Consider the following 14,469-nt stretch of genomic DNA (forward strand, 5'->3'; position numbering starts at 1 on the left):
GTCTATCTCTCAAAAGTAAATATTTATGTCAATGAACATGTCAGTGCCATCAGAATGACAAGTCCTTGTGTCATTTTTTCACCTTTATTTTATTCAGGGGAGTATCAGTTTCACTGAGAGCAATGCTCTCTTTTTCAGGAACGCCCTGATCACATTCACACCTGGAAGCTGATCAGTACAACCACAGTCTGATCTGCTGCCACTGAGCAGCTCCACTGGAGTGGTTGGGATTAAGGGCCTTGCTCAAGGGCACCTCAGTGGTGGTAATGAGGGAGGGGTAAGCGCTGCTTTTCACTTTCCCCACCCAGATTTATCCTGCCGGTCCGGGGGATTGAACCGACAACCTTGCGGTCACAAGCTCGTTTCTCTAACCTTTAGGCCACCACTGCCCACCAGTTTATAAACAAGATAGTCAAAATGCTTAGCCATGTTGTCAATATAACAGTGTACTCTGTAAGTATTTTCTGATGTAAACTATGGCTAAGGTTTTGATGACAATGATTGAAAATGCACAAGGCTGCACTTTTTCTGTATGGCATATATCAATTTCAACAGTACAAAATTACACATTACTGTATGTGGGAGATTGATTGCAAGAGATTGGACAAGATTCACATTTACGCTTTTACTGTTTGTACTGTAATTTGTTGACAGACCATGTCATTGCGATACAGAAAAGAAAAAGACAAGACTGTTTTACAACACTGCATAGCACAAAGGAAAAAAATACAAAATTAGAAATGTAAACATAGGAAACACCCCTTAGGCAGAACTGTACATGCAGCGCTGTATGGGGAATTACAGTGCAGTCTTTCTACACCTCCTGTAACACTGTGTTGTGCTCTGTCTATATATGCTTGCCAATTGAAGGTTCATGAGATGCACCTCTGAGCTATTTTAGAGAACTGGTTGATCATTGGTTGATCTAACGCTTCACACATTCCCCTTCATTAGTGAAAGTCAAGATTCACCTGAGAGCAATTCATCAATTCAGGACACATTTACAAACAAAGTCTAATAGAAATGTATAGAAAATATGCTTGACAGATTATGACAACTGGTTCAACCATTTTGCCTGTAATGACTTATGCAGTGAACTAATGCCTAGATGTTTTGGGGGGTAAGACTATTCAACAGAGAACCAGTATAATACATTTTGATCAACATGACATAAGCAATTGATAATGTAGGAAACAGCAGACAATTGTACATAATCATTTGCATGAATGTGCCAAAGCATTTGCAATTTGTTCAAAAGAATGAGAAATTGCTTTTATGATGTGCACAAGTGACTAGATGATGTGGAGGTTGAACAAGTAGTTTTGAGAATTTCAATTCTGATCTGAGAAATGTACCAAAGCAACTGAGAAAAACTGTAATTGAAGAAACTCATGACGCTTGGCCTTGCTTGTGTGTATTTTATATTTGCAGCAGGTTCTCCGCAATGTTTTATAAGAGAACGAGATATACTTTTGAATCAGTGAGACAAACTGCAACAGGTACAGGCAAAAACAAGCTTACCCTCAGACTAGAAAAACTGAAGGTCACCTGAGGCTGTAAAGGAGTAAGAGAAACTCTTGAGAGACTGCAGACATGCTGAAATTTCTCCTGCTCCTGGACTACTCTTGCAAGCCCTGGGTAAAATTCTTGCTCTCTCTCCCCCTTTGTCTCTCCTCGCTCTATCTGTCTCTATGACTTTATAAAAATAGGTAATATAATCTATATGAACTCATCCTCAGATACAAATCGATAGAAACCTAGATGCTGTTTTGTATTGTGGTCTTTTCCACATAACTTATTCAGTGCTTGCTGTGCTGGAGACCCAAGAGAGGTGCCTGGAGGACAGTGTGGAGAAGAGGATTGTTGGGAGGTGAGGTGAGGTGACCAGACTGCCAACTTCTGGCTCTGGCGGATACAGAAACATACTACAGAACATAAATTTAGATCTGTCAGAGGAGAACAGTTTTCATTTTGCCATGGGATATTTAATTCATTTTGTTGCCTTGTGTCACTTCAATTCCCTCGTCGATAATGTTGCTCAGTTGCCTTCCTCACACTTCCATATGAACCTGCTGTATCTGATGAGCAACAGCGATATGAATATGTTTCAGTCTAGTTTAGACCATAGTCTATGGATCACATTCTCAGGAATCCATTGCAAAGTGCATATCCAAACTGCTAACATGCGTTGGTCTAGTCAGAGAAGAGCAAACAACAGAGCTCAGATCATACAGTATGTCACAGTTGAGTTTTCTATTCCTGATCTTCTTTCTCAGCAGCTTTAGGATGTGCAGTTCTTAGTTACTTGCAACCAGAACAGAGAGAGAGCAGCAGAGAGTCAGCCATGTCTACATCTTGGAGCTTCAGTAATGTTGGTGCACAGCTTGTAAATTAAATCAAAACATTGATCCTAGCCTAAAAAAAAAAGATCACAAATTTCTGATGATCCTCGTTGAATCTATACAGTATGTGTGAATATGAACACCTGATGAGATCGAGAGAGTCAAGACTTCATCTGTCCTCTGATGGCTGAATAACTATGTCCAAATCAATGCTCTGCCTCCCTTTAACCAAGTCCTGCCCCGAGAAACCCATGTTACTGTGCACCACCACACTGGGACACAGGCTTATGTCACCACAATGGGTCCTAATGAATACTTATCAAAGGCTTAATGTGAAATGTATGTTTAGCTTTAAATACTTTGGTCAAAGATCTTAATCTATATGAATCAGCAGCTTAGAGAAAGTTACTTTCACAATGTTTTGACCCATTATCGTATTACCAGTGTAACATGTAAGCATACGGACACACCATAATCCATAAACATTTGCCTTACTTTTCCCTCCCCTGTACCTCCTCCCTAGCCTTGGCCTGGTGTTGGCCTGGTGTCGGCCTGGTGTTGGCCTGGTGTTGGCCCGGTGTTGACATGGTGTTGACCTGGCTCTTGCTCTGGATGGTAGAGCAGCTCTGACAAGACCATGATTTTCTGTGCTGGAGGAAGCAGCCATTCATGACGCCTGATGAGGCCGTGCCCCTTTCAAATCACGGTGCTGATCCACACACAAAATATGCTCACCCAGAGCTCATTTTGCTCACATCGCACAATCCCACTCACTACATTGAATAGTTGAGCAACCAGAACAGTGCAGTCAACTATTTCTTGGGTAAAAACCTAGGGTGGTGTAGTCTTGGCAGTTTTAGAAAAGTACAGAGTATGTAGTAGTACAGTGTATTATTCAACTCTGCAGCCTGCTGCATTCAACCTGCCTGCTGTTTTATTAATCAATTTCAAAATCTATTGTTTTATTTTCCTACAAAATCAGTCATAGAATCATACATGAGATGCATGTCAAGACGGCCATGGCCATTCATGTATCATAATACTGCCACCAATAATACAAAATAATAATAATAATCTTTATTTATATAACACTTTTCAAAACAAAGTTGCAAAGTGCTTCACAATCAAGAGAGATAAAAGACAAAAGACAGATCAATAAAAAAGGAAGATCAGTGAAGTAAAACAGTAATACATTAGAAGTAAAATAATAATAATAATAATGATAATATTCATACAAATAATAACATTGATTGATCCAGAAAATAAATAACAGACTTGGCAACAGGGATGCAAAATTAATAGAAGTCAAAGTATTCACAGGCCAACATCAATATAAATATTAGTTACAATGTTGAACATGTTTGGTAGGTGCTAGTTGGTAGGTGATACTGTACTGTAGCAGAGTTAAAGGTAAAACATACTGCATATGTCAGTACTATTTGAAACTATTAGCAGTGCATTTGCCTTATCTTGTCAGCCCTCCTGGGCCCCCTCATGCCATCTGGTGTGAAAATACACGTGCACAGAACTTGTGAACTACACTTTCAGCCTGTTAATGTGACATATGGTTTGGGGCAGCTAAAATGATGTGATCACTCTAAAACAGGCAAATCAAATTAGCACACTGTGTGGATAAACTCCCCAGATTGACTCCCTATTGGAGTATCTTTGTGTATAAAGATTTATCTTTCTGTGATTCCCTCCAGCTAATCCTGTTGGCCGTCCTTACAAACCATGACAGGCCATGTAGTTTCAGAAAGCTTTCTGACAGTACATGGATAGGCACTAACTTCACAGGGTAGAGTGCATCTGGAGACAGATGTTAGAAGCGCACTTGGAGTCAGGGTGTGTGTCCACTGTGTCAGGTCCCACTCTGCAGCCATGTGAAGAGAAACTGTTACACTGAGTGGCAACCAAATGGATAAATGACTGTACAGACACCACAGGGGTATTAGGACAAATTATGGGCAAAAACACTCAGGGACAAGTGCCCTAAAAAGCTTTGTAGTGCACAGGGGAAATAGCTGAGTTGTCTCTAAAGCTGTGAAAGATATGTTCCCACAAGATGCTGTCACTGCAACATAAGGAGAAAAGGTCATGTTTGGAAAATTTAGGGCGTGTTTTGACTATAAAAAAACGAACAAACAAACAAACAAAAACAAACAAACAAATACGCATTCTCTCACTATTGTGTAAATGTTTATTTCTGAGAGCAGAATATGCAATTTTATTGGTACTGGCCAAACAAAAAATAGACATGCAACACTTCTTATCAACAATTAAAAATGGCCTCCCTATGAGGTAAAGTGTAAAGGTGGTGGAAAACAGACAGAAGACCCTACAGGAGAGACTCAAAGTTGATAGTAGTCCTTGCAACATATAATGGCCGTAGGTAACTAATACAAATGGGGCAAAAAAAGCTTCAGTGCTTGAGTCAGCTACAGTAATTCCCCGAATGCATCCCCCATCCCCAGACTGTGATAACTGTGAGACAGACACAGGTGGATATCTGCTGCTGTTGAGCAAGTCATACACACACACACACACACGCACACACACACACACACATACACGCACACACACACACACACACACACACACACACACACACACACACACACACACACACACAGCCTCTATCAGCTGAAGCACCCCTGAAGGTATAAAAGAGTAGTGGGAGTGCTCTCCAGTGCAGAAAGTTTAGGCAGACTGCAGACATGCTCAGGTTTCTTCTGTTGACCTCTCTCGGAGCCCTGGGTAAGAACTTCAGCTCTCTTTGATTCTTTCTTTCATTCTACATTCTGCACACAGAGGACTCCTAACAGAATACATGATGCCGTATGTCCAACTGTAATGCTATCCGTGTCTCCGCTGTGCTCTCTACCCAGTGCTGGCTGAGCTGGAGCCCCAGCCCAGGTTCCTGGAGGACAGTGTTGAGGAGAGAGTTGTGGGAGGAGAGGTGGCCAGACCCAACTCCTGGCCCTGGCAGGTACTGTGTGCTCTGTTTGCCTTCACAACCGCTACAGCCATATTTGTTTAAAACTCAAAGTAGGTCTGCACAACATTCTTGCTCCGTGTATTTCTTTAGGTGTGTTTGACACAGTATCCATAATCCCCTTAAATAGCCTCTCATGTTAGATATGTTCTTTTTTTTTTAAATATGCATTGTTGATTTCTCCTCTAACAACTGTAAATATTGAAATTTGTCTGTCTAATCGTATATTATTGTCCTCGAGATAGTAATGTATCATTTGAATGCTGATGTAAACAGGTGTATTCAACCCATGATGAATTTGCATATGCTCTTTCAATATGAAATCATGTGATGTCCTAACAAGCTATTTAGGATCTGTCTCAAACACACCTGATCAAAATATCCCTATATAATATATACATATAATCTTGCCACAATAAAAAAATAGGTAGTGCAAAAATGTTGTGTGGACCTACTTGTTCAGCTTGCCACAGTATTTTAAAATGTTTTTCCTCAGATCTTTCTTTAGAAATATGGAGGACAACTTTGCACTGGCTATCAAGTAACTTCATTATGCCAAGTGAAATTGTATTTAATTTGTTTCCCTCTATCCTGTTCCTCTTCACTTCCCATTGTCGGGAATGTTGCCAAGCTGCCTTTCCCAAAAAAGTCCATCACTTAGTTTCTTACAGCCTCAATGCTCTCTGCTGTGTTTTTATTCCTCAGATATCTCTCCAGTACAAATCTGGAAACTCCTTCTACCACACCTGTGGAGGAACCCTGATCAGGAGAGGATGGGTCATGACCGCTGCTCACTGTGTGGACAGGTGAGACTTTCAAACATCACAAAAAGATCAGTAACTGCTGACCTCAAAAGTAATGGGAATATGGATGAAGTACCAGGAATCACAATGTTTAACATTTACATAAATGTATTCCACTGTGGGAAATGTCCTGATGGCTCAGTTGGCTATAGCGCACCATATACCCAAGATGTCCTGTGTTCAAATTCAGTCTGGGACTCTTGTCACATGTCAGTCCCTGTTTCTTTGTACTGTGATCTATCACATAAAAACAAAAATGCCACAAAAATTGCATTCCACTGTGAAACAACAGTCTCCAAGCGATGTCCTTTTGTTGCTGTGTGGTAAAAGGTATAGGCATCAGCAATATTGCCAGAGTAGAGGAGTAAAATATTGATAATTTGTCTTGGATGTGTTGTGTCTCTTGTGTCTCCACAGGTCCAGGACTTGGCGTGTTGTTCTTGGCGATCACGACATCAACAGCCATGAGGGCAGGGAGCAGTACATGAGCGTCAGCCGCGTCTACCTCCACCCCAGATGGAACTCCAACAATGTTGCTGGAGGGTTGGTACCCGGTTGTTTTTGGATTCACTTGCAATTCCTCATACAGAAATATCAAATATTGATATAATATTTAAGAATATATTTTAAAAATCTATTAGAATGTACTCAGTCATTTCTACACACGTGAAAGTAATGCAAAATGCCCAAAATCGACTGTGTAAAAATACAGAATACTTGGCAGTTCACATTAGAAGATAAACAGCAGTGTAGCCTACTCCTCCACAGTAAGGTTAGAATGGAGTGCAAGAGTAAGTATGGGCTTGGGAAAAAGATGTATTACTCTACCTAAGGGAATGCTGGTCTGACCCTCAGGTGGGACATTGCACTCCTGCGTCTGTCTTCTGAGGCTTCTCTCAACAACTACGTCCAGCTGGGCTCTCTGCCTCCCTCCGGCCAGGTCCTGCCCCACAACAACCCCTGCTACATCACCGGTTGGGGACGCACCCAGAGTGAGTTTAATCTAATGACACCTTCATTTACAAGATAGAAACCATTGGTTCGGTATTTACATGAGAAATCAATCTGTAAGTCATTTTTAAGTGATCCTACAATCACAACTGCCAATTGTATTTCTTCTGCCACCCCTAGCTGGAGGTCAGCTGTCCAACCAGCTGAAGCAGGCCTACCTGCCCGTTGTGGACCACAGGACCTGCTCCAGCTCTGGATGGTGGGGCAGCACTGTCAAGGACTCCATGGTCTGTGCTGGAGGTGGCAGCGACTCTGGATGCCAGGTGAGGCAATATGGTCCCTCTGTGTTTATCTGAAAGACAACAGAGAAGTGAACTGAAGGAGACGGTGCATGCTACTCTCACTCTTATCTTCTCAGTAACATGTTAGGTAACACTGGAACTGGTAAGGATTCAGTGTCTTGCTCAAGGACACTTCAGCAGGGCAGATGCTTGCCAACACGGATCTTGAACCTGGTTTATCCAGTTGAAAGGCGGTCTCTCTAACCACAAGGCCACCCTGCAAACACAGCAGGAAGGACGTCAGAATTCAGCCCCACACCAATGTGACAAAGTGAATCTGAAACCGAGTGTCTCCAAATGTCTCAGAGTTAGCCAAAGGGTGACCCTTTCCTGTCAAGGAAAATATTTTGGAGGACACAAGCAGGATTACTTTGCTACCGCAGCAGGGGCATAAGTCAGTTACAATAATCCAGGCCAGTGCTTAAACTACATGAACTGTCAAAGTTTTGCGAGCTCATGTTCTGCATTAACTTGCTTGAGACTGCGTGACACTAGAAGATATGAGAATAGTGGGAGTGAGTTAAGTGCTGGGAAATGGGGGATTTGCTACCAGCTCTGCTAGAAAGTGCAGAAATTAAGTCATCAGCTGTGAATTTTTGATGCTGTGGTTTGCCAGTGATGTGGTGTCTCTGCTTCCAGGGTGACTCCGGCGGCCCCCTGAACTGCAGTGTCAACGGCCAGTGGGTTGTCCATGGTGTGACCAGCTTTGTGTCTTCCTCCGGTTGCAACGCCTACAGGAAGCCCACCGTCTTCACCAGGGCCTCCGCCTACATCAGCTGGATGAACAATGTCAGTATTAAACACAAACTAATATCACCCACACATCAAATGTTAAAAAAATGTTTGAATGTCAACAATTTTACACTATTATTCAAACATGCATTATTTGAGCTACATGTTTCATATAAATCACATTGCATGTGCTCTAGAGGATCTGACATCTTCATTCATTCATTCATTCATTCATTGCTGGAGACCTTTTTGTGTGGTGTTGTTGGAAAGTGTAAAAACTGAAATGCCTAAAATGCTTACAAATACATTTCTGTTTATTTGTGCAATATTTTGCTCAAATCCTGATTGTAATAGTATAATAATTCATTTGTCCTTGCTTTGCCAGATCATGGGTTGAGAAGAAGGTCGATCTCCATGGAGATGAGAAAACACTCTGGATTCATCTCAGTTTTTGCCCAAATGTATCTATGAGAATAAACTGTATTATTCAATTCTATAATATACATTTGTCTGGTTTCATTTTTGTTTTGTGTTTTGTGTTTGTGGGAATTGGTAACCTTAATAGGCTCGATAAATAAAATGATGAAATGCATTCGTAATTGAGAGTGAAATGCAATTCAGATGCATGAGTGGTTTTTGTAAAATAAAGTACTGTGGAACCACTCAAACAACAGTTTTAATGATCGTTTTCTTCTGATCTCTCACATCAGGGGATTTGTGAGAGGTGGCCTTTGACTATCGAATCAATTCAAAAGTGCATGGTTGTGCTGTCGCAAATAGGGATCATTAAAAACTCCTTTCAGTAAAGCAGTGGACACACTGTAGGAGCGTTTTATTCTAATGGGTAAACAAAAAGACGTGATTAAACTGTGACAAATGTAACTTTCACAAAACATCAAAATGAGTTGACTTCAAGGAATGGGAGGAGGCTTTAAAAAAATACCCAAGCCAAGCCAGAGCAGCAACACTGTGCCATGTCATCACTTTAAGAGCCACTGTAGGTTCAGCTGGATAGACTACAGCAGGTGGAGGCTGGGGAGGCGGAGGTAAAGCCTTACCAAGCAGCAGATTGGGTGCAGCAGTTGGTGTAGCAAGAATCAGCGTAAGAAGAATTCATTTAAATAGACCTCCTTGTTATGAGAATGGATTGTGATCAGTTGATAGATGACAAGCAATGCGTGATTTACGTGTCCTGCCTGAACTAACACAATGCTCCATTAATTCATAAGTGCACCTAATCTATTTATTAATATTAGTAAAATAAACAATAACAAATTAAGACAGAAGATGAGCTGGTTTGCGGAGAGCTGTGTATCCAGGAGTTATGTGGATATAACTAAAAGTAAACACAGTAATTATCTGGGTTAATTGAAGTATACCAGTGTAAAAATGACACTTAAAACAGGCGTGCTGTTCTGGAGGTGTCATTGATTTGTCAGGCATTGTTACCGCATGTAAATGTCCACACATCATATTATCTAAAAGTGTCCTACATGTGTCATGTATAGGTCAAAGGCTTTCTGATATTACTCTGGAAAAGTCAACATTCCCACGTTTTAACTCTCACACAAACCACTGATTAGTGGTTTTCCAATCCCTTATTCACAACACAAAATCTACCTCCAAGCAAGTGAAACAGTTTCATAAATTGGCTCCAAATCAAAAATCACAACCTAGCAAATCCCTAGACATGCCTAAAAAAATTATTTGCATTCAGCCTCAAGCTATAAAATGTAACTTAGGCAATATATCTGCCAGCACCGCTCAAAGAGGGAAGAATTCGATGTCAAAAGCAGATCATCTGGGTATCACATATAGTATGAATATAAATTCTGAATCTTGTGAACATCAGAAGCATGTACAGGACATGTAAAGCACCCTAGTGATGGCCTTGCCTATGGGAGATAAGCGTGAGATGGTACACATCTGGGCTACAGGTGAAGGAACAGTCAGTCGCCATCATCAGTGCTGTACATCGCTTGTACAGCACAATTCCTACACCCACAGGAGTATGAATACAGTATATAAAGAAAGGCGGTGTTGCCTGTTGGCCCTGACATACGGCCCAGCCACCCTGCAGACATGCTCCAACTACTATTACTGACAGCTCTTGCCGCTCTGGGTAAGTTCTGTGGAAAACTGTCATTCCTCATTACCTACCTCCTGGTTCAGCAAGGCAGAGTCAGAGGCGATATGTGTTAAGGGGGGGAAGGGGGACTCTGCATCGTACAATAACCCAACCAGTCAATTATTTTGATGCTGTCAGCAAACGCATGCAAATGACACATATACACACACACACTAGCACAATGTCTCTGTTCAGTCCTGGCAGAGGAGGATCCCCAGGCCTTGTTCCTGCAGGATGTGGAGGAGAGGGTTGTGGGAGGTGAGGTGGCCAGACCCAACTCCTGGCCCTGGCAGGTAAATCTCTTCCACTCTCTCGTTCAAATCCTCCAGCTTCAGCAAAGGCAACTCTACTAAGACATGTTGGAGTGTGCCAGTGATGCCTACCTGGTAGTCCTGTAAGATTTATGAGGGACTCTTGACTGTAGGGGAGCTGACTGAAAGTTTCATCTTGCCACCTCCACAGATCTCTCTGCAGTTCAAGTCTGGCAGCTCCTACCGCCACACCTGTGGAGGAACGCTGATCAGGAGAGGATGGGTGATGACCGCTGCTCACTGTGTGGACAGGTAGTTGACTGTGAGACAGTGCATGTGTGTGTGTGTGTATGTGTGTCATTCTGTTTCTGCAGCAGTGTGGCCATTTGGCAGAGATCATGGCTTTATATTCGTACAGTAAATCCCCTTCATATTGGCCTTCTGTAACATAGGAATCTAAATTTATTGGAGTCAAATTAAGTTTTTAAACTGTGCGTGTTTGTGTGTTTGTGTGTGTGTGTGTGTGTGTGTGTGTGTGTGTACATACAGTAAAAGGACATGGCGTGTGGTGGTCGGTGATCACAACATTTCCCAGCATGAGGGAAAGGAGCAGTACATCTCTGTCAGCCGGGTCTACATCCACCCCAACTGGAACTCCAACCGCATCTCCAACGGGTCAGAGGAGCATTCAGACTTCTTGTTTCATGTCAAAATGTCAATTTTTTTTAATGATATATACCTTGAGCTACTGCACGATAACATTTTGAACCCATAACAGAAAAAATGGATTCCTGGAATATTGTTTAAAGCTGGAAAGTTATCCTCCCATCATGTTTACAATATAAAATATTGTAGTTTAATTGTTGGTTCACTTTGTGTAAAGAGGTTAAAAAGTTCTAAGCATTTGCAAATGATTATTCTAAAAGTCTTTTTTTTTTCTTGTCAAAATGCCAATAGTGCATCTTTAATTATTTAATAATCTCAGCACCACATCGCTTTGAGAATTTATGAGAGGACTGTGAGACTAATTACTAATTATAACAGGAGTTAATCAACACAAAATGAATGCCCAACAACGTTTTTTCGCTCTCTCTCTCCATAGAATTAAATCAAAGGTCACTGTATCTCTAATATTCCTAAAAGAAGGTTATGTTCCCTATTTTAATGAGAAACAGTCTACTTGCAGGACTAATTTTTACAATTTGTTATGCTTGATTAATCACATTCATCTAATGAAAAATGGTCACCTCTGAATTTAACACACTCCCAGGCTCAGTGAATGCAAATACTTCCTAATATTCGCAGAAAATGCCCTCTTAAGGCCTGCAGCACCTAGACATAGACCTAGTTATTTTTGGTGCCTCCTGTTTGATCCATGGATCTCCACCTCAGGTATGACATTGCCCTGCTGCGTTTGTCCACTGAGGCCGCCCTGAACTCCTACGTCCAGCTGGGCTCTCTGCCTCCCTCTGGCCAGATCCTGCCCCACAACAACCCCTGCTACATCACCGGGTGGGGACGCACCTCCAGTGAGTTGAATAAATCATCACTATACTACCAGGGTGGGAAATGAATACAAGTTATCAGCCACACGCTAATAGATTTCGGCTGTGGCTGCAAAGTTTGTCTCCTTTACCAGCCACTTTAGGAGGTCCTATTTGATTGTGAAAAACGAGTTAGCTGCTGGTGAAATAATGATATGATATTGATTGGTGGATTTTGGGATGATCAAGCTATAGTGAACAATGAAGTTAGTGTAACTAACTGAAACCAACAGATCCTGTGTTTAAGAAACAATGGCTGTGCTTTGTGCTTTCACCAAATGACTAGTATAACATGGTACTAGGGTTAGACCGATATTGGCCTTTAATTCACTACTGGATAAATATTGGCCAGTCATGTGATCCACCTCAGATATGATGAAGGTTCCTCCACCCTGACCAAAGCTAGATAGAAAGTCTGTAAAAACCTTTTTATTATTGCACATTTTATTTATTAATTTAATAGTTCTATAATGAATAAAATCCTACATTTACAGGCAGTAATGTTTCAGAGAGTTTAACCTTCCATTGCATTGGTGTAGTGGGTCACCTGACCTTAATGAACTGCTTACCCACCTAAAATAACTATATTAGCCTGGGTTTCAATGGAGAGTTTAATGCCCCATGGTCTAAATGCTGTTTCAGAGGCTTTTCCACTCTGACAATAATACAATTAAGGGGGAAACACTGAATACTTCTAAGTTCTTGGCATAAAAATGATCCAATTTTTATTCAATATAAGCAGAAAATATCAACCATCAACAACTAAAAGAGACACAGTGTGTGAAACTGAATGTGGTTTGGAAAAGTCATTGCTTTATCAATGTTTTGTTATTAGCTGGAGGTCAGCTGTCTTCCCAGCTGAAACAGGCCTACCTGCCTGTTGTCGACCACAAGACCTGCTCCAGTGGAGGATGGTGGGGAGGATCTGTCAAGACCACCATGGTCTGTGCTGGAGGCGGCAGTCTGTCTGGATGCCAGGTCAGTCCTACATACCTCAATAGTCTGCTGTTTCCTGCTGGGATCTAAGGTGCTCTGCTCAGAGCAACTGGTCAACTGGACTGATCAGTTGTGATTACACAGATTTGTTTAATGGTTGCACAGTGCCATCTGGTGGATGCTAGAGGATTGCAGCACTGATGCGTTGTGGATGGAAGCTATGAAGACAGGCCCATAACACTGTGTGCTCTACCCTGCAGGGCGACTCCGGCGGCCCCCTCAACTGTAAGGTGAACGGTACCTACTATGTCCACGGTGTGACCAGCTTCGTATCTGCAAATGGCTGCAACCAGGAGAGGAAGCCCACTGTCTTCACCCGCGTCTCTGCCTACATCAGCTGGATGAACCAGGTCACTAGGGACTATGTGTCTGTCAGCACTGATGAATCAAACTTCTATTAGCCCAAATCATATGTTTCCTAAGGAGAGAGAAAAGTCTGGTGGTGGCTATGTTGTCATAACTCAGTGTACATCAGTTTTGTCCATGGTAGCATAAATGAATGTAAGTTATTACAAATGTAGTTGTATTTTAGTTTAATACTACTACTACTACTACTACTAGTACCACTACAACTACTACTACTACGACTACTACTAATAATAATAATAATGCAACACTATTTCTAAACAATGCCTCTCCCCCTTCCACAGACCATGGGTTAAAGACGAGACAGTGCTGACCGCCTCCTGACATCACCAACCAACTTCTGCTGGCTCTCCACTTCATCATGTTTGCCTTTTTTAATGTGATTCAGTGGATGCTGCTAAATATTTAATAAAATAACAAACTACTGACTGCATTAAGTATTGACTGTCTCAATAAAATCAAAGATGGCAGATAAATGAAAACATGTTTAATGGATGGTGCCTTTTTCAATTTCAAAATATTTGGTATAATAAATTACTCTTTGGGAATTTGAGTGATACAGTTAAAAAGTGCATAAATGTTATGACAGTTTCAACAATAATATATTTCAGTATCAGGAAATCAATTCACTTATTTACAGTTGAAGAACAAAGTACTGTATATACAATCAATCCCACACAAAGTTTGCTGGGATTATTATTCCTGGTGTCTTTTCCTTTCTTCCTTTTACAATACGCCAAATTAGAACTTATTTAATATAACAACATAAAACAAGCATTACTATTTAAATTACCAGCACATTTACTGTACTGCAGTCTCTGTATCTAACATTTTTACTATCAATATGTGCTCTTAGCCTCCACAGCAAAGTTAAAGGTGCTCTCTGTTGGCCACATTTGCATCCAAAAATACTAGATAGTTTTAAAAGGAGGCTGTTTTCAGTAAGGCACATTAGGCCAATATTAGCAAGCAAAAATGATAAACCATAACAAGAATTGTAGTTATAAATATGAATCTTTT

General features: G+C 41.2%; 2 protein-coding genes across 2 annotated transcripts; both read left to right on the plus strand.

Annotated features, from left to right (window-relative positions):
* Positions 1–5,050: 5,050 nt before the first annotated feature.
* LOC139915290 (elastase-1-like) lies at positions 5,051–8,899 on the plus strand. Its single transcript, XM_071903865.2, has 8 exons — positions 5,051–5,099; positions 5,231–5,331; positions 6,043–6,143; positions 6,558–6,683; positions 6,996–7,132; positions 7,272–7,414; positions 8,072–8,262; positions 8,875–8,899. The coding sequence occupies exons 1-8, from the start codon at positions 5,060–5,062 to the stop codon at positions 8,897–8,899; spliced, it is 864 nt and encodes a 287-aa protein (XP_071759966.2). The 5' UTR covers positions 5,051–5,059.
* A 1,347-nt stretch (positions 8,900–10,246) lies between these two features.
* Positions 10,247–13,484, plus strand: LOC139915291 (elastase-1-like). The gene is made up of 7 exons (XM_071903866.2): positions 10,247–10,286; positions 10,488–10,585; positions 10,755–10,855; positions 11,093–11,218; positions 11,936–12,072; positions 12,923–13,065; positions 13,284–13,484. The coding sequence occupies exons 1-7, from the start codon at positions 10,247–10,249 to the stop codon at positions 13,482–13,484; spliced, it is 846 nt and encodes a 281-aa protein (XP_071759967.2).
* Positions 13,485–14,469: the final 985 nt, after the last annotated feature.

The sequence above is a fragment of the Centroberyx gerrardi genome, chromosome 5, assembly GCF_048128805.1.
Source record: "Centroberyx gerrardi isolate f3 chromosome 5, fCenGer3.hap1.cur.20231027, whole genome shotgun sequence".
Lineage (NCBI taxonomy): Eukaryota > Metazoa > Chordata > Actinopteri > Beryciformes > Berycidae > Centroberyx > Centroberyx gerrardi.